The following is a 20,868-nucleotide window of genomic DNA, read 5'->3' on the forward strand; positions in this document are numbered from 1 at the left end:
ATGCTTTGGGTGTATGCCCAAGAATGATATAGCTGGATATTGAAGTAAATCAATTTTCGGCTTTTTGCGTTACTTCCACACTGGTTTCCATAGTGGCTGTATCAGTTTTCATGCTCATCAGCAAAGAATTCGTGTTTCCCTATTCTTAGCATCCTTGCCAGAATGAGCTGTCTTGTGTTTTATTGATCTTGGCCACTCTGACTGGGGTAAGATAAAATTTCTCAGAAGTGGGTTGGGGATTTAGCTCAGCGGTGCAGAGCCTGCCCTAGCGCATAAGGCCCTGGGTTCGGTCCCCAGCTCCAAAAAAAAAAAAAAAAAAAAAAAAAAAAAAAATTTCTCAGAAGTTAATTTATATTTCCCTGATGGCTAGGAATATTGAACATATTTTAAAGGTTTCTTTTTTTTTTAAATGTGGTACAATATTGTTTTTTTTTAAATTGGATATTTTTTATTTACATTTCAAATGTTATCCCCTTTCCCCCACCCAACCACCCACCCCTTTCCACCTCCCCTCCCTGACATTCCCCTACACTGTCGAGGCTAGCCTTGGCAGGACCAAAGGCTTCTCCTCCCATCGGTGCCCAACAAGGCCATCCTCTGCTACATATGCAGCTGGAGCCACTTTAAAAGGTTTCTAAGTCTTTTGTATTTCACCTTTTGAATATTCTCTGCTTCCTTCCTTATCCCATTTCTACCTGGGTTATTTGTTTTCTTGGTGTTCCATTTTTTGAGTTCTTTATGTAAACTAGACACTAACCTCTACCAGATGCATAATGTAAAATGTTTTCTCCTACTCCGTAGGCTGCTGCTTTGCTCACACGATGCTGTCCCTTGCCACACAGAAGACTCTTAGTTTACTGAGGTCCCATTTATTGAATGTTGGTCTAAGTGCCTGTTCCATCAGTGTCCAGGGAGTTCAGACCTGTTCCCCACCTTCTGTTCTGTGAGATTCAGAGAGCCTGGTCTCATATTTAGGTCTTTGATGCATTTGCAGATAAGTTTTAGAGTGATATATTTGAATTCTTCTACATGCAGACATCCAGGTTGACCACCGCCATTTATTGGAGTGTGTATTTTTAGATTCTTTGTCAAAAATCAGGTATCCATAGCTGTGCAGATATATGTTTGGGCATTCGATTTGATTTCACTGATATGTGTCTGGTTTTATACCAATATAACTTTTTTTTTTACTATAGCTGTGTAATACATTGAAATCTGGGTATTTATATATATATATATATATATATATATATATATATATATATATATATATATATATATATATATATATTTGTATTGGGGGGAGGGAGTAGAAAAGAAAGCAGCCCCTATACTGGGCCCTATTCAGTGGCAGCTTCTTGTTCCATAGGGTTAAGGAAGACTTTGAGGAAATAAAAGTTGTTTGGAAAAATCCAGGTGTAGTTGCTTTGTATGCTGTGATGGGTAGGAGAGATGAAGTGAAGTGTGAAGGCCCCTCACACCCTCCATCTTGCCTCAGACTATGTCCTGGAAGCCTGGGGCGGAGAAAACGCCACTTTCATTCCTGCTTCTTGGGGTTATTTACTGCCACGTAGTGATAGAGGACCACAAGCAAGAAAAGCGACACGCCCAGCATGTTGGCGAAGATGGCGAGCTGCACGTCCGTGATCATCCTGTGGACAAGGGAAGGACTGAGCCTCGGTTGGGACACTCCTTGCTCTCGCTAGGCTAGATCCTTGCCACCACGATCCAACCTCCTCCGGGTTCGCCTGTGAAACGAAGCCTGGGAGCGTCTCACCTGACTAGCTCCACCCGACTCCGACCCTACTGCCACACCAACTCCTGGAATTTTTTTTTATCTTGCTTTTTGTTGTTGTTATTTGAGACAAGGTTTCTCTGTGTAGCCCTTGTTTTTCTCAAACTTTCTGTGGTTTTTTTTTTTTCTCAAACTTTCTGTATAGACCAGGCTAGTCTCAAACTCAGAGAGATCTGCCTGCCTCTGCCTCCCGAGTGCTGGGATTAAAGACAAGCACCACCACTGACCAACTTTGTGTTGGATCGAATCTATATATTGCTTTTAGTAGTATAGCCATTCATAACTCCAGTTCTCCGTGTGTGGCTGGGGTGGGGGTGGGGGCTCCAGTGCCTTTTTATGGCCGCTATGGCCACTGCTCACATGTGGTGCCCGAACATACATGCAGGCAAAACACCCATGCACATAAAATAAAAATAGCAAATCTAAAAGAAAATTTAATTGGGGGGAGGAAGGGAAATATCTCCAGGTTGGTGGGTATCTCAATCCAATGACCTGGGCTTCACACATGTGATGGTTGAAGCTGAGGCCATTGAGGCTGGGTATCAGACTGTGTGACCTGGGCATAGCTCACCGAGATAACAAACAGGAAGGGAAGGAGGAGGAGCACCTGCTCTGTGTGCTCCAGGCCGTTTAGAAAACATGGAGTTCTTCCTCTGGCCACATCCGTGTGGATCTACAAGAAGGTTGATATAGAAACCAAATGGGTGAGTACTGTTCAGAAAGAAATGTTTGTCAGAATTACCGTAGCCAACCTGGAAGCATCTAGCGTTACCCAGCGTGCTGTGGGCATCCTGGTCAACAAGGGAGACCCTTGCTAAAGAACTAATGTCCAGATGGAGCATGCTATGCACTCTAAGAGCTTGAATAGCTTCCTGTAATGATGGAAGGAATGGTCAAGAAAAAAGGAAGCCAGAGAGAAAGGTACATGGGTTCAGGTGGAGTGCAGCTAACAGAAACGTGTCTGACCTGCTGGAGTCCATTCCCTATGAATTTGTAGCTTAAAATACCAAAAAAAAAAAAAAAAAGAAAGAAAAAAAGAAAGAAAGAAAAAGAAAAAAAGAAAGGAAGGAAGGACCTAGACTGTAAAATGTTTTCCTTCAAAACAGCATGAAGCTGGTATCATAGTGAGTATATTACATGACCTTCCCTGGGGAGACAAGAACAGACCAAAATAAAGGATTCCATCCAGGTCAACCTTAGCGAAGCAAAGCATTTACTGAGGTTTCCTACAGAAGCACAGGCAAGGCAAATGCACAAAAGGCCACCCAAGCACAAAAGCTGTGTCACTGCAGCGCCCTGCCCAGCGCCCTGCCCAGTCCCCTCCTCTCACCTGTAGAAATGCTTTGTCACCCTTGCAACCTTAGGAGTTTCCTGAAACTTGTAAACTTCATGAGCTTCCTGGGCATATGGGCTCCTCTTTCCTTTAGTGTTTCAATTGGGAGGAACAAGGGACACAATTGTCCACCACTTTGTCTGTCTCCTACGTTCTTTCTGCCCTAAATATTCCCTGAGCCTTTGGAGGAGGTGGTAGAGATCTGTGGTTGCTTTCTTTTACACACGGTTGAGCACTGTGCCATTATGCCACGCCATAGTGTCTTGTTCTCAGCAGCTCGAGTCTTTATTATTATTTTTATGAGTCTTTATTATTATTTTTGTTTGTTGTTGTTGTTGTTGTTGTTTGAGACAGGGTTCTCTGTGTAACAGCACTGAATATCCCCCTTGTAGACCAGGATGACCTGGAACTCAGACCTGACTGCCTCTGCCTCCTGAGGGCTGGCATTAAAGGTGTGCCCCACCACCAACTTGACTAGTCCAGTCTTAACAGTAGCCACCGTTCCCTGCATGGAGGATATTAGCAGCAGCGGTAATCCATGAGTGTAAATGCATGTCTAGAACTCAGTTTGAAAGCCAGGCAGGCTTATGCAGAAGGTAGAGGTAGGAGGATCAGGAGTTCAAGATCAGGCTTGGGGACACAGCAAGTCTGAGGGCAACCTGAGTTCCATGAGACCCTTTGAAAAAGGAAGTCAATCTGAGACAGGTATAGCACATCCGTTTCATAAAATAATTGCTGTATTCCCACCGGGGCCTACCACCCTCTAAACCATAGGTTTTGCCTTGGCTTACAGTATCAGACGTGAGTTGTTTTCTGTGGAGCAGGCCTTAAATCCATTGGAAAGTAGTCGGATGCTTTTATGTAAGTTTTGCCGTTATTGTGCCAACAGATGACTCTGGCCTGGCAGGTTATGAGTGTCACGCATAGTGTCCATGGCTGAGCGCGATGGCCAATGACAAATCTCCCAAGCAGCAGGCAGAGCATAGTCTGCCACTCCAAAGTCAGCCAGCAGGGAGGCCTGAGAGTGAGGCCAACCTGGGGCAGAGTGAGTTCTGTTCATTTCCACCACCGTCTAAGCTTTCCTATTTTGTGAATTTCCTCTACGGTCTTTTACTACATTTTTACATCAGTTCTTTTTTCCTTTCTTTTCTCATCTGGTTTGACTCTCTCTTTGGGAGGCAGGAATTTGCTATGTAGACCAGGTTAGCCTCCACGTCAGAGATCTGCCTCTGCCTCCTGAGTGCTGAGAGATGGAGGAGTAGAACACTAAGTGAGGACTTGGACTCACATGGCTTCATCACTGCCCATTGCTATGGTGAAGATCATGAGACTCCAGTCCTGCCCTCCACGTGAGGTTAGCATGCTCGCTGAGGCTCTACGCCCTCGTCTCTGCAGGAGATGACAATAGTCTAACTACCGACCTCTTCAACAATGCAAGGGTGACAGACGATAAATAGTAAATAAATTTGGGCCAAGCCTGATCGTGCATGCCTTCACTCTCAGCACCCAGGAGGCAGAGGCAGATCTCTGAATTTGAGGCCAACCTGGTCTATATTGCAAATTCCTGACCAGCCAGGGCTACATTATGAGACCCCTATCTCAAAAACAAAATAAAGAAATTTAACCAATGACACATCTCCAGATGTGAATTGGGAGTTCTAGCCTGGTCTACGGAGAGAGTTCCAGGACAGCCAGGGATATGTAGAGAGACCTTTACTCCCTCAAAAAGAAGGGGGAATTATAAGTATATTCAAAGAAATCAAAGGCGAAAATGAAATCTTGAATGGGTTGCAACCGAACACAAATAGGTAAATGAAACAAGGGAGTAGATACGAGATATAAATGAGGAGTTCAATTAAAGAAACAGAAATACTGAAGAAAAAGGGAAACTAAAATACTAGAAACAAAACACGTAATACAAAAAAAAGTCTTTTGAAGCCTGAGGCAGTCATCGAGCAGCCAGAATATCTGAGCTTGAAGACAAGGTGGAAGAGCATTCCAACCAAGACACATAAACAAGAAGTTATGAGATGGAGATCCACAGCACTGCAGACACTATAAACAGAGCAGATTTAAGGATCGTGTGTATAAATGAAGGTGAAAAACTCCACTCCAAGCTGTAGAACACATTCTTAAATAAATCATAGCAGAGAATGTCCCTAAACCGAGGAGACATTTGTCCAGGTACATAAAGCATTTAGAATACAGGATTAAAAAAGAACATCCTCTTGTTAAATCATAATTACTAAATTAATTATCGTCTTAGTCAGTGTACTGGCTGGTTTTGTGTGTCAACCTGACACAAGCTGGAGTTATCACAGAGAAAGGAGCCTCCCTTGAGGAAATGCCTCCATGAGACCCAGCTGTAAGGCATTTTCTCAATCAGTGATGGGGGGGGGGACCCAGCCCATTGTGGATGGTGCCATCCCTGGGCTGGTGTCTTGGGTTCTATAAGAGAGCAAGCTGAGCAAGCCAGGAGAAACAAGCCAGTGAGTAACATCCCTCCATGACCTCTGCATCAGCTCCTGCTTCCTGACCTGTTTGATTCCAGTCCTGATTTCCTTTGGTGATGAACACCAATGTGGAAGTGTAAGCTGAATAAACCCTTTCCTCTCCAACTTGCTTCTTTTTTTTTTTTTTTTTTTTGGTTCTTTTTTTTTTTTTTTTTTTCGGAGCTGGGGACCAACAGGGCCTTGCGCTTTCCTAGGCAAGCGCTCTAATAGTGAGCTAAATCCCCAACCTCCAACTTGCTTCTTGATCATGATGTTTGTGCAGGAATAGAAACCCTGACTAAGACAAATTGGTACCAGAAGTGGAGTATTCCTGTGACAACCTGACCATGTTTTGGGGAGGACTGTGGAAGGACTTTGGAATTTTGAGCTAGAAGAGCCATTGGGATGTTAAGAACTTTGTAGGAGTTCTGTAGGAGTTTGGAAGATAATGTTGAGAACAGTGCAGAGATGGAGGCCTGGCTTGTGAAGTTTCAAAGGGAAGATTAAAGACTTATCAGGGCTGTTGCTTTTTTGATTGTGACGATTCTGTGGTTTTGGTTAGCTGGGGCTGAAGAATCAGCTGTGATTAACAAGATACCTGAACTCCTAAAGCGAACCTTTGTGTTACTGGTGACTATTGATGCTGGCTGGAGCTAAGAAATTAGCGGTGACTAAGAAGAGACCAGCATTGAGGTGAAATCTTCTGGGAAGTGTTTTCTGAGAGCACAAAGAGCCTGGATTCCAGAGAGAGCCAAGGTTGTACCTCAGGCTGCAGTGGACTTGGTAATGTGTGAGAGTCACCCAGGTGGTACTGGTTTTGAAGGCATGAAGGGGTCATGGAGAGCAGCTGAGGCTGGGCACTGTGAGAGGCCATGGAAGGCCATTGGTGAGGGTGCAGCCTCAGTGTCAGTTGATGGCCCAGGACTGAAGGGGTCATGCAAAGGAGTTGAGGCTTGGCATCATGAAGAGAGCCTGTGACAGGCTGTTGTGAAGCCTAGTTGCAGCAGAAGACAGCAGCATTTTGGAGATGCCTGTACCGTGAGGTGACCACCAAGATCAGCAGCAGCAGTGGAGAACAGGCAGCTGGAGCCTAGAAGGCAAGGCGTGTGCTACAAAGGGCAGAGCTGGAGAAGGGACCCAAGCCCTTGGGAGCTCAGAAGATCTCGTGGGTAGATCCCAGACACTGGACAGTTAGAGTTTGATTTTGCTTTTGATTGTGACTGTGCCCTGATACTTTCCCTCTTGAAGGTATTTTAGTGGCTCCCCCAGTTAAGAGACTTTGAATTTTAAAAGATACTGGATATTTTAAAGGGATTGAAGTTTTAATATGTATAGACTGGGGGACTCTTAAAGTTATTTAGATCTCAGGGATAAGTAAAAAAGTAGGGGTTGAAGCTTAATAGTGATGTGTTTGTGTGTCAAGTTGACAAGGGGTCAATTGTACTGGCTGGTTTTGTGTGTCAACAAAGGAAGCTGAGCAAACCAGTCAGGGTTTCTATCCTTGCACAAACCATCATGACCAAGAAGCAAGTTGGGGAGAAAAGAGTTTATTCAGCTTACACTTCCACATTGCTGTTCATCACCAAAGGAAGTCAGGACTGGAACTCAAGCAGGTCAGGAAGCAGGAGCTGATGCAGAGGCCATGGAGGGGATGTTACTGACTGACTTGCTCAGCTTGCTTTCTTACAGAACCCAAGACTACCAGCCCAGGGATGGCACCACCCACCATGGGCCCTCCCACCCTTGCTCACTAATTGAGAAAATGCCTTACAGCTGGATCTCATGGAGGCATTTCCTCAAGGGAAGCTTCTTTCTCTGTGATAACTCCAGCTCCTGTCAAGTTGACACACAAAACCAGTTAGTACACTGATCATAATTAACTGTCAGTATAAACGCAAAATATTCATAACAAAGTATATTGAAAGGGGCAAGAGAAAAGAACAGGGATGGTTATAATAGTACACCCATGTAATTCCAGCATTCAGGAGGCACAAGCTGATAGACCTCTGTGAGTTCAAGGATAGCCTAGTCTACATGGTAAGTTCCACTGGCCAGAGATACACAGTAATCCCTTGGTATGGGTGGGGAGGGGTAAAATCATGGATTAAAAACAGGCTCATCAGAGCTAATGATAAAGCTCAGTGGGCGAGAGTGGTTACTGCTTTTACAAAGAACCTGATTTCAGTTCCCAGCACCCTTAAGTTAGCTCACAACCATCTGTAACTCCAATTACAAGGGATCTAACACCCACTTCCAACTGTTGTGTGCACTAGGCATGCACATGCTATACATACAGAACACACAAAACAAGATTAATAAGCCTAAAAAGAAGTAAAAGAAATGATAGAAACTGGGTATACATGACGTTAATCCCAGCACTTGGGCGGCAGGGACAAGATCTCTGTGAGTTCAAGGCCAACCCGGTCTACATAGTGCTGAGCTAGCCAAGATTACAGTTACCTTGGTTCTAATAAAATTAATGCAGTAGAAAAAAAAAACAAACTAAATTTGAGATCCCATTTCACCTATGCCCAAATGGCTATCATCAAGAAAACAAGCTGGGTGGTGTTGGCAAACACGTTAATCCCAGCACTCGGGAGGTAGAGGCAGGTGGAGCACCATGAGTTCAAAATTAAACTTACCAACAGAGTGAGTTCCAGGGCATTCAGGGCTACACAGTGAACCCTGTCTCAAAACAAAAACATAAATAAAAAATAAAAGGGGAAAGAAAACAAGAAAAAACTGGAGAGCACGGTGACACACTCTAATTCCAGCGTCTGAGAAGCAGACGCAGGCAGATCTGCGTGTTCAAGGACAGCCTAGTCTACATAGTGAGTTTCAGTTCAGACAGAGGTACATGGTGTGACCTTGCCTTTAAAACAACCAAAAAACTAACAATAGACTGGAAAGATGGATATAAGTGCTTGCCACTAACCCCCAAGACCCCAAGTTTAATCCCTGTTGACTGCATGATAGAAAAGAATTGACTCAAGTTGTCCCACACACACACACACACACACACACACACACACACACACACACAGAGGGAGAGAGAGAGAGAAGTAAAAACAGTTTTTAAAGAATGATGTAGCCCTACTGCTGTGAGGCAATAAATAGATGTTTTAAAGCTACTGAGTTTGTAGTAATTTGTTGCACAGCAAGAAAAAAGTGAATACAGTCATATTAAGCTTTCAACTCATTAGCTTGTGTACAGTCCCACTTGGTTTGGCCAGCAAACCAATCGATAAAAAAAAAAAAAAAAAAAAAAAAAAAAAAAAAGAATGATGTATTTTATTTATGTCTGTATTGGTTCCTATTCTATTCTGAGAAAACATGATCAAGGCAACTTAGTTTGATTGGCTTATGGTTTCAAAGGGTTAGACTCGATGATCGTGGAACAAAGGAATAGGAGCAGGAATGGCTGAGAGCTCACATCTTGATCACAACAGGAGACAGAGAACACACTGAAAATGCTGTGAGTCTTTTGAAACTTCAAAGTCTGCCCTCGGTGACACCTCCTCCAGCAAGGCCACACCTCCTAACTCCTCCCAAACAGTGCCACCAAGTATTCAAACATCCGAGCCTAGAGGGCCACTCTCATTCACAGTACCACAATGTATATATGTGTGTGTGCATATGTAAGTGTTTGAAGAGGCCAAAGGGCATAGAATTCCCTGGAAATAATGCCATAGGCAGTTGTGAGTTATGTGGATGCTGGGAACCAAACCGAACCCAAGTTCTCAGTAATTATATATATATATATGCGTGTGTGCGTGCATACATATAATATGTGTGTATGTGTTATATATGTTTGTATATATTGTATAAAACATTTTTTTTTTCGGGGCTGGGGATCGAACCCAGGACCTTGCGCTTCCTCGGCAAGCGCTCTACCACTGAGCCAAATCCCCAACCCCAAAACATTTTTAAAGAAAGAAAAAATAGGCTGGAGAGACAGCTTCAACAGTTAAGACACATGAATACTCACATAGATAAAATTAAATACTTTTTCTTCTTTTTGTTTTTTGAGACAAATTATTCTGTGTAACAGCCCTGCCTGGAAACTCACTTTGTAGACTAGGCTGGCCTCAAACTCACAGAGATCTGTCTGCCTCTGCCTCTGCCTCTGCCTCTGCCTCTGCCTCTGCCTCTGCCTCCTGAATGCTGGGTTTAAAGGCATGTGCTACCATGCTCACCTAAAATAAATATGTAAAAAGTAATAAATTTCGGAGACTATGTGAAGAAAACAAACACTCATTGTTGGTGGGAGTGTGGTCTAGAGGTTTTCAAAAAGCTAAAACGAGAACCACCATGTGACCCAGCCATAAAACACTGCAGCATATACCACAGGACCACAGTTCCCACTGTAGAACTATTTGCTCACCCATTTCTCTGGCTGCTCTATACAATAGAAGGAACGTGGATGCTGCCTAGGATGTTCATTATCTGATGAATGGATCCTGAAAAGTGAGTTTTATTCAGGCATAAGGAAAAATGAAATTTACAAGAAAGTGGTTGGGACTGGTGTCTTAGTCACAGTTCTGTTGCTGTGAAGAGACACCATGACCACAGCAGCTCTTATTAAGGGAAGCACTTAACTGACAGGAAGCATGGTGGCAAGCAGGCCAGTGTGCTGCTGGAGAAATAGCTGAGAGCTGCTTCCTCTGCAAGGATGGAGGGGGGAGAGGGAGAGGGATAGAGATAGAGAGAGAGAGACACAGAGACACAGAGACAGAGACACAGAGACAGAGACAGACACAGAGACACAGAGACTAGGCTTGGCACTGTGCTTTTAAAACCTCAAAGTCTGGTTGGGGATTTAGCTCAGTGGTAGAGCGCTTGCCTAGCAAGCGCAAGGCCCTGGGTTCAGTCCCCAGCTCCGAAAAAAAAGAAAAAGAAAAAAAAAGTAAAACCTCAAAGTCTGACAGTGACATATCCTCCAACAAGGTCATACCCTCTAACCTCCTAATCCTCACAATTCTTTCAAATATTGCCACTCCCTAGTGATTAAGTGTTCAAATATATGAACCTGGGGTGGGGGGCATTTTTATTCGAACCACCACAACTCAAAAATACAACCTTGAGTGAGGTAACCCAGGCTGAGGCGAACACCAAATGTTCCTTCATGTGCGGCTCTTCGCTTCTGGTTTTTATATAAGCACATCTACGTGGGAGTGAGCGAGTACGGATGCCAGGAACCTAGAAAAGGACCCATGAGACAGGAAAGAGGTTGTCAAGGAGAGGAGTAGGGACCGTAATAAATCATGAGATACGATACAGGGGTGGGGGTGGTGGAAGAGTCTAGGTGGGGCTGGGAGCTGGGAGCCGCAGGAGATGAGAGGCTGGGGAGGGACAGCCAACCAACACCTCGTAGGTACAAAAGTGTCATCAAGAAACCTGCTGCTTTGTATGACCAAAAAAGAAGTGTTTTCTTTTAAAGGCCAGATATACTGGTTATACCTATAATCTTATCACTCAGGAAGCAGAGATATGTGGATCTCTGTGAGTTCAACAACAGCTTGGTTCACATGAGTTTCAGACCAGTTAGCATTACATAGTGAGACCCTGTTTCGTGCAGGCTACAGAGATGCTTACCAGTTAAGAGGAACTGCTCCTCTTCCGGAAGACTTGAGTTCCCTCCCCAGTACCCACTGGGGCAGCTTCTAACCACCTACAGCCCCAGCTCTAGGGGAACTGGCTTTTTCTAACATCTGTGTGTATGCACATGAGTGCGAGCACACACACACTCTCTCTCTCTCTCTCTCTCTCTCTCTCTCTCTCTCTCTCACACGCACACACACACACACACACACACACACACACACACACACACACTCACTCGCCTGACTGAAAATAAATGAGATTGTAGAGGAAGGTCAATAGAAATTAAACAAATATAGAACTTGGTACCAAAAAAAGCAAGCATCACCCTTGCTGTGATGAACCTCCATGATTTTTAACCGCTTGAACTATATCATGACCAAAAGGTAAAAGAGTCTGGAATATTGTGCTAAGAAAGCATCAAATGACACGGGCTGAGCTTAACCGGCGGTTGCAGTAGAAGCTTGGAAGACATTAATGCTTAGAGCGATGCAGGCAGCAGAGCCCTGGCTCATGAATTTCAGAGGGGAACAAGGACTTCGTTGGAACTGACCCATTCATATGGTATTTCGATCAAGAATGTGGCTTCGCTTTGCATGTGTTCCAAGAACTTGAGGGAAGTTGAATTGAGAGGTGGTTGACAGAGCGTTTAGCTGGGTGCTGAGAAAGCAATTGGAGTTGACAAAGAGGTCACCGCCATCGCAGGGGAGCCCTTTTTCACTGTACCGGGGAAATAAGCAAAGAGTTTCCCCAGGTTCTGTCCACAGAAGCTGCTATGGCTGTGGTCCAAAGGAGCTGAACTGTATCAAGCTGTTAGCAGAGCCCCCAACTAGTGCGAGCATCACCCAAACGCTACTGGTTTCAAAGGCCAACAAGCAAGACTGCTGGGTCATGGACAGCAAATGAGGCCGGGCACAGTGTGGTAGGATTGGAGTTCCTCCAAAATGAAGCTGTGAGGGTGAAGCCTGGGTTGCACTGAGAACCCCAGAATATTGGAGATGCCAGGACTGTAGGTAGGATGACCACAAGGACAGCAGCAGCTGGGGAATGTGTTGGGGTTCAGGAATCGCCACACAAACCATATGGGCACTGATCTCAGTTAAGCAAGAATAGTTTATTGAACGCACACCCCGAGAATGATCGATCAGGACCACAAAAAAGGGCTCAGGAGCCTAATTGTGGTAGCAGTCTGTTCTTAGAGCAGGGTTTTCATAGGAAAATCCAAGTTCAGACGTTCAGAAGGCCAAGGGTGGAGGAAGTACTGTATTTTGGCTAACAAATTGGCTAAAGGTATTATCAGCTAAGCTTTAATCTGATGGTCCTAGGTGAGGTAAGAGGGGTGGTGGAGGTGGACAGGAGAGTTTCAGAACATTGAGATATCACAGCATAAGTAACAGAACCACAGTGTTAGGACATTTTGGGAGAATTTTTCAGTGTCTGCTAGGGAGAATTACTTCTGGGAAGCAGAGTCTGAGAACCTGAACTTATTAATTTCACCTTTTGAGCAAAATGGAGACCGAATACAAAATGACCACAGTTGTGTTAAAAGGAGCCGGCCTCACCAGAGTGGAGCTGGCCTAAGCCTAGAAGAGAAGCCATGAGTTCTGTGGGTCTACGAGATAGAGGTGGGGTCATACAAACCCCTTGGAGCCGTCAATGCCAGACTTGCGGGACTTGGCTTTTGCCTGCTAGACTTCGGGTTGCCTTAAGTGTAATTGTTCATTTGTTATTCCCCTGTTCTTCCATTTTGAAAATGAAATGTTTGTTCTGTGCCGCTATACGTTGCAAGTATATACTTTTTTTTTTTGTTTTGTTTTTATTTTACTGGAGCTCGCATCTAAGAGACTTTGGACTTTTAAAGTGAGACATATTGGAGACAAGGGGTAGAAGGTTGTAGTTTAAAATCGAGGCTCTATCTGTGCCCAGATGGCAAGGGGTGGAGTTGTGACGGCAAGTCTTGATAGTTAGCCTGACAGTGTACTATCTCATCTGAGGGCAGTCTGGAGAGGAGCTGCCTAAATCGAATTGGCCAGTGGGCATGACTACGGGTCATGCCTTGATCACATCAGTTAATATAGAAAGACCATGCCCACCATGGGAGGCACCATTCCTTGGGCTTGGGTCTGGGTGTGTATAAGAATGGAAAAAATGGGGGTTGGGGATTTAGCTCAGTGGTAGGCGGTTTGCCTGGGAAGCACAAGGCCCTGGGTTCGGTCCCCAGCTCAAAAAAGAACCAAAAAAAAAAAAAAAAGAATGGAAAAAATGAGCTAAGTGTGCATTTGTTTCTCTCTGCACTTGACGGTGGACGTGAAGTTCCTGTGGCCTTGACTTCCCTGCTATGATGGACAGTAACCTTTCTAAGCTAAAACGAATCCTTTTAAGTTGCTTTTCTTTGACAGGGTAGTTTATCACAGCGGCAGAAATGAAACTAGGAAGTGGGTTGGGGGCAGAGGCTACCAAACAATAGAGAACATTGCCATTGGTCACGGTCCCTGGACGGGAAGTCACTATTGCTGATGACAGACTCCACACACTTGAAATGCAGTATGCAGATAAATCAAGTGGACCTAAGCTAGAAACATGTCCCAGTAAAAGTAAAAAATAGACTCGACTGGTTCCTGCTTGTTACCGCTCCACGCTGGCTCCCTGGTACTCTCGGACCCGGGCAGTCGCTCCCTGCTGTTAGTTGTGGCACTGTAGGGCCATATAGAACTAACATTAATTTATCTCTGTTTAGCATCTCTCCTGGCTGCCTCTCTCACACTCGTTCTGGCACCAGAGTGCCATATAGAACTAACTTATCTCAGCGGTGGCTGGTTCCAGTATAGCACCGTACCATGTTAGCCTAGCTATCTTCTAACCCCAGCAGTCTCTCCATTGCCCTGGTCAGCCTTGGCCAGCCGGGATCTCTCTGGTCCCAGCTACCCGGTAAAATCAAGACTCATCAAACTGTAACTCAATGATCAGATTTATAAGTTAAATTCTCAATCCACAATACATCAACACAATAAACTTACAACCAATTGATAGGGATATAAACCACCCACTTAGATAAGACGAATTTGCCTACAGAAATTCATCCCAACTACCTTGGCAACTCAGGACCACCAGGATCTGGGTCACCTTTCTCCGTCTCCATCTTGATTCTCCTTCCTCATCCCTCTCTCCCACCTTACAAAAACTTTGTCCCACTTTATTTTTATTACTATCCAAGCATGGCCTTGACCTAACTGGTGCCAGGCCTCACCATCAACCTACAGAAACATATGACATGTTAGCTTGGGTTTACAGTATCAGAAGGTGGCCAAACAAGCTGCTGGGGGGAGAAAAGCTAGCCACAGTCCTGCCCTGTTGTTGTTGAGCCTATGAACTGCATGATCATTCTGCCAAGCAAGATTCCTACTGGTGACAGCAGGATCAATTTGCTTTCTGATAGGATTTGAGGTCATTCTATGGGATGAAATACATACCTACCACTATAGACCTGATAGGAACCCATGACTGTGGAGGTCACAGCCCTAGAGGACCCAACTACTGGTACTAAACTAAATAGACACACAGCCAAAGTGCCTTCTAAATAATTGTACGTGTGCCCTTAGACTAACGCTATTGTCTGCCTTGGCCAGAGATGCTTCTCTTTACATTGGGTAATATTAATTCAGAAATTCATAACTGCTGAGAATGCTGAGGATAAATGCTTGTTGAGCCAGGCCTAGTGACACATCCCTAGCACTAAGGAGGCAGGTATAGGGGTATCTCTGTGAGTTGGAGGCTAGCCTGGTCTCTGTAACAGGTTTCAGGCTAGCCACGGCTACATAGTGAGACTGTCTCAAAAAAGAAAATGAGTGTTTGGCCCTAAAACAGGATATCTAAATTACTTCCCTCAAAGGGTTTGCATCCCATTCCTCCCAGAGTATTCTAATTTCCAATCGATCATGAGGGTTTGTCTTGGCCACTGCCCCTTCTGTGGCACAGAGGACAGGAGACACGCACAGCCTCGGGACTCTGGTCTTCCATGCCAGAGAGCAGCAGATAGGAGATCAGCAGGGTAGTTGATTTGAGAAAAAATATCTGATCAGTTTGTGCCTCAATTTACCTTTCTGCAAAATCAGCATGGTAAGATTAATGATGTGATGGATGGAGACTTGCAGTCTCTCTCTCTCTCTCTCTCTCTCTCTCTCTCTCTCTCTCTCTCTCTCTCTTCTTTCTCTCTCTCTCTCTTGAGATAGGGTTTCACTATGCAGCCTGGTAGAAGTCACAGAGATCCACCTGCCTCAGCCTCTAAAGAGATGACATTAAAGGTTGGGTGCTACGCCACCCTCCCCAACTCTTTTTTTAATTTCCCAGGCTATGGTGGATCTTTAAGTTTGAGGCTGGCCTGAGCCTTAGATTTAGTTCCAGGGCAGCCAGAGCTACAGAGGGAAACCCCCGTCTCAAAGAAAAATCATTCTCTGGCCTGCCTTGCACCTAGATTGAGGCAATGGGACCTTCTGGCCAAACAGATGTGAGGATTAATGTGTGCCCCCATTGTATAGCAGTTCCCTCTGAAATGAAAACCTTCCATCTTGAAGGGAAGCTCAGTAAGACATCGGATGTGAAAAGGAACGTGAAACAAAGAATATATATTTTGGGGAGGTGCAGTTTTCAAGACAGGGTTTCCCTGGGTTACCCTGGCTGACCTGGAACTGACTCTATAGCCCAGGCTGGCCTCAAACTGAGAGATCTGCCTGCCTCTGCTTCCCGAGTGCTGGGATCAAAGGTGTGCGCCACTATGTCTAGCTAAACATTTTACGACAATATGTTTATAGAGAGGTGGGTTAGGAGGCACTAAAGCAGAGGTTCCCAAGCTGTGTGTCATGACTTCCTTGGGGATCGTCAAATGACCCTTTCACTGGTTACATAAGTCCATTGGAACACACAGATATTTACATTACAATTCATAACAGTAGCAAAATTACAGTTATGAAGTATCAGCAAAAATAAGTTTATGATTGGGGGGGGTCACTACAACATGAGGAATTATATCAAAGTGTCTCGGCATTAGGAAAGTTGAGAACCACTGCAAAAGGAGGTGAACCATTTTAACCTTCAGGGAAGCTCATTAAGCTCAGGAAGTAGACAATTCAAAATATCTTCAGGAAGTTCCTGAAACTGACCAGATTCACTTGGCTCTCCCTTCCCCAGGCATACATAAACTATAAGAACTGCTAAGAGACGCCCAGATGAGACAAACTATTAAGAAGACTCTACACCAAGCTGAGCCATCTGGAAGAAGCAGAGATGAGCTGATCTGCCTGTGAGAGGCTCACACCATCCTACTGAACCACCTGGAAAGGACACTGTCTGGTCTCATGCAGGCTATGTGCTGTGCTCCAGGTTTTCAGCTTCCATGAGCTATCACTCATGCTGGTGCAACACTTCCTTGATGCTGCTGTGTTTGCATCACAGCTGCTCTGTAAGTAATTCCTCACCCATATTCTTATAAGTAAGCCTAATAAAACTCATTGGTTCACCACGATGGACTAACCGGAAGCCTTACTTTGGTCTGTTGCTGGTTCCCAGTCTGGGGGGAGTAGGTATCTGTTTACTTTTCCTAAGAACAGTGTCACACAAGGCTTCCTTAAGGAAGTCCACTGCCTTCCTTACCCGTTCCCTGTTGCAGCAACCTGGAGACACGGCTTTCCTAGGTGGCACAGCTGTAAGATGTAGTGACCTAGACTGAGTCGCTGGTGATAGATGCCGGTGATCACTGACCAGGCTCTGCTGGATTTTGCAAGAGAAAGAAACTTTGCTTGTGTAAAGTCTTATGGGGCTATTACTTATTTACTGCACCTATCCAGGTCCACATGGAAAAAGAGCAAAAAGTTCAGCCTAAAGGTACAAAACAAATATATAGTTTGACAAGGAAGTTTGAGTCGAGGCCAATGTGTGTGCTTAAAAGAGGGTTGTAACTGCTAAAGACTTCCTCCGAGACAAATATCTCTTCCCCCCTCAACCCTGTTCCCTTCCACATTCTTCTTCCGTTTCAATCTCCTGACTTTGTCTCTCTCTCTCTCTCTCTTTTTTTTAAATGTATGTATATGAGTACACTGTAGCTGTCTTCATACACACCAGAAGAGGGCATCAGATCCCATTACAGATGGCTGTGAGCCACCATGTGGTTTCCAGGATTTGAACTCAGGACCTCTAGAAGACCAGTCAGTGCTTTTAACTGCTGAGCCATCTCTCCAGTCCCCAATGTTGGGTTTTTAAAAAGTGGAATATGTGTTTGTTTTTCTAAGATCTATTTTATGTGTATGTGTGTATGTGTGTATGTGTGTGTGTGTATGTGTGTATGTGTGTGTTGGGGTATGTACATCTGACTTCAGGTGCCTACAGACACTAAAAGAGGGCACCAGATCCTCTGGAGCTGGAGTTACACCATAAGTACTAGAAGCCAAACACAAGTCCTCTGGAAGAGCAACCACCACTTAGCTACTGTGCCCCCAGTGTTAAAGTCCATGGAGACTTTTGACATTGGCATAAATGCATTTGCATTATGAGATGGTTATGATCCTGAGACAAGGAAAGGTATGGCTTAATAGTAATGTGTTTGGGTGTTAACAAAGACTAGAATTATGATGATGTCTTAGTTACTTTTCTATTGTGATGAGACATCGTGAGTAAGGCAACTTATTAAAGAAAGCATTTAGTCGAGGGCTTGTTTCCAGTTTTAGAGGGTGAGCCCATGGCCATCATGGCAGGGAGCAAAGCATCAGGTGGCAGCATGGTGCAGAAGCTTACATTTTATCTGCAACTTGGAGCGAGGAAGTGACTGAGCCTGGCTTGGGCTTTTGAAAACTCAAAGCCCCCCACACCCACTACCTAGTGACACACCTTCTCCAACATGGTCTCACTTCCTGATCCTTCCCAAACAGTTCCACCAACTAGGGCAAAACATTCAAATATATGAGCCTGAGGAGGGGGCAGGTATTCTCATCCAAGGCACCACAGATGGTAATATTGTCAGTGAGGGATTGTCTGACTAGTTAACTGATTAACTGTGAGAAGCATCACTTTCTGAGCTGCAAGTCTGTGCTGAAAAAAAATGGAAAAAGCAAGGTGATCCCCTGCCTCTCTCTCTCTCTCTCCCTCTCTCTCTCTCTCTCTCTCTCTCCCTCTCCCCTCTCCCTCTCCCTCTCCCTCTCCCTCTCCCCTCCTCTCCTCTCCCTCTCCTCTCCCCCTCCCTCTCCCTCTCCTTTTGACTGGATGCAATGTGATGAGCCTATACCTTGTTCCTACCAACAAGCTATCTCTGCCATGACGGAATGATCCCTCACATTGTCAGCTAGAATAAATCCTTCCTTAATTTGGTCTTTGTAAGATATTTGATCACAGCAACAAGAAAAGCAACTGTAATAAGACAGTAATATTCATTACTATGGCCTAGCCCGCTGCTTTGATCACACATTTTATGAACAGAATATGCACATATCTTTTCACTATCTGAAATTATTCCACATCCTAATCAGTGACTTCTTGTCTTTGCTGTCAGAAAAGATTAAAGCCAACCTCTTCCAAAGAACATTTACATTTACTTCTGTTGAGTACTTGGAAATTGTGGTTTAAGTAAGAATGGCTTCCATAGGCTCATGCTTTTGAATTCTTAGTCATCAGGGAGTGGGACTATTTGAGAAGGATTGGAAAGTATGGCTTGTTGGAGTAAGTGTGGTCTTGTTGGAGAAAGTGTGTCATTGGGGGTGGGAATTGAGGTCTCAAAGGCCTGTGCCAGGCCCAGTTCTCCCTCTTGGACTGTGGATCGGGCTGGAGCATGCTCAAGCGCTCTGTGGGCTGCATGAGGCCAGTACACTAACCACTGACTGTGAGCGGCCCCAGTGAAATGCTTTCTTCTGTAAGAGTTGCCTTGGTCATGGTGTCTCTTCACAGCTATAGAACAGTGACTGAGACAGAGCGACCAACCTGCGGTCCTTTAAGTCTGTACTTTCAAATCAACCTTAGGGATAATTTGTTATTTATTTGGTTGGTTGGTTGGTTAGGTTTTTCAAGATGGGTTTTTTTTCTTTGTAGCCCTGGCTGTCCTGGAACTCAGTAGACCAGGCTGGCCTTGAACTCAGAGATCCACCTGCCTCTGCCTCCCAGGTGCTGGGATAAAAGGTGCGCACCACCACTACCTGGCTATAATTTCCTTTCTTCCTTTCTTTTTCTCTCTCTTTCTTTCTTTCTTTCTTTCTTTCTTTCTTTCTTTCTTTCTTTCTTTCTTTTCTCCTTCCTTTCTTCCTTCCTTCCTTTCCTTCCTTCCTTCCTTCCTTTGTAGACTTTAATGTGTATGGGTGTTTTCCCTGCATGTTTGTCTGTGTACTACTTGTGTGCCTGGTGTTCCCACAGGCCAGAGTAGGGCATCAGTTCCCCCAGAACTGAAGCTGCAAGTGATTGTGAACTACCATGAGGGTTCTTCCTTTGGAAGAATTGAGTGCTCTTAGCCATTGAGACATCTCTCCATCCCTTGGGGATAATTCTGTCCCATAGAACCGTCCTCCATGGTAAACATGTAGTTCGGTGGTTATTGTTGAGTTGAAAGAGTCCCGACAACTTTAGCGAATGTCTCTCTGTCTCTCCCAGATGCTAGATGTGCCCATTGCAGCTGATTCTGCACCCAGGGCTAAGTCTAAATCACCATGGACACCAAGCTGGCCCCAAACTCATGGGAAAGGTCTCCTGCCTCTGCTTCCCAAGTGCTTGGGATTACAGATAGACTACTGCTGCCCTAGTTTACACTGGCTGCCCTTGGTGTGTGTTTTCTTAATGGGACTTCACCTCCATTTTAACAGACAATTCTATTAATCCTTTGGAGGAAATGTGGGCAATGAAGTTCAACTGTTGGAAGCAGAGCAGACTGCTCTTGGGAGCAAAAGCTCCCTTCTTTGCCGTACCCAAGGCGGGCTTGCCACCTCCACTCAGCGTTAATTTTGAGGTTGAAGGTGGGTGGAAATGTTTGCACATAGTGCTGTCAAACCTTTCAATCCTGGTAGCTGTGAGTGAGAAGAGCTCGTAAATACACGCGGTTCTTTATCGGGGGGCAGAGATAGGCAGAGCTGAGGCAAGGTTTCAGGTGTGGGAGATCAATCTCAAAATCGTTATGTGGTAGAAGATGATCCTCTTGTCTCCACCTCCCAGGGGCTGGGCTTAGAGGTGTGCATCACCACACCTGGCTAGACATGGCTCCTAACAGCCATAACTGGTTGAACTGGTTTCTTAGGAGAGAAATGCAAATGGAACTTACTTAAGGTCAGATGAAAGTTCATGTCAACACAGGACGTGAAAAAGCAGGCGTTGGCTGCTTTTGTCCTTCACCTGCCACGTCTCTGTCCCAGCAGCCCTTGGCACTAGTCTGAATTGAGACTGGAAATCCAGAACCCCCAGCACACATCTGTTGAGGCCCCCAAGGGTTTGGGCAGCTCAGGGGTGCATGTGTGTGCAGATTCTGCAGTTGGGTTACATCTGTAGTGTACGAACCACTTGCTTATCCTGAACGCCTTTACTCTCTGCACGCACTTGTTTGAAGACGTTTACTCCCCTTGCTTCTCTTCCTTCTCTGATCACCCTGGTCTCTTAGCTCCATCTCCTGCAGCCAATGACACTGCCCAGTG

General features: G+C 44.9%; 2 protein-coding genes across 3 annotated transcripts in view; both read right to left on the reverse strand.

Moving 5' to 3' along the window:
* Arhgap39 (Rho GTPase activating protein 39) overlaps positions 1–20,868 on the reverse strand; it is a 151,560-nt gene that overhangs the window by 98,777 nt on the left and 31,915 nt on the right. The gene's annotated exons all lie outside the window — the stretch shown is intronic.
* Positions 1,272–1,822, reverse strand: LOC116913506 (dolichyl-diphosphooligosaccharide--protein glycosyltransferase subunit 4). Its single transcript, XM_032917714.1, has 2 exons — positions 1,778–1,822; positions 1,272–1,652 (listed from the first exon to the last, which is right to left on the reverse strand). Exon 2 carries the CDS (start codon positions 1,649–1,651, stop codon positions 1,538–1,540), a length of 114 nt encoding a protein of 37 aa, XP_032773605.1. The 5' UTR covers position 1,652; positions 1,778–1,822; the 3' UTR covers positions 1,272–1,537.

The sequence above is a fragment of the Rattus rattus genome, chromosome 1, assembly GCF_011064425.1.
Source record: "Rattus rattus isolate New Zealand chromosome 1, Rrattus_CSIRO_v1, whole genome shotgun sequence".
Taxonomy (NCBI): Eukaryota; Metazoa; Chordata; class Mammalia; order Rodentia; family Muridae; genus Rattus; species Rattus rattus.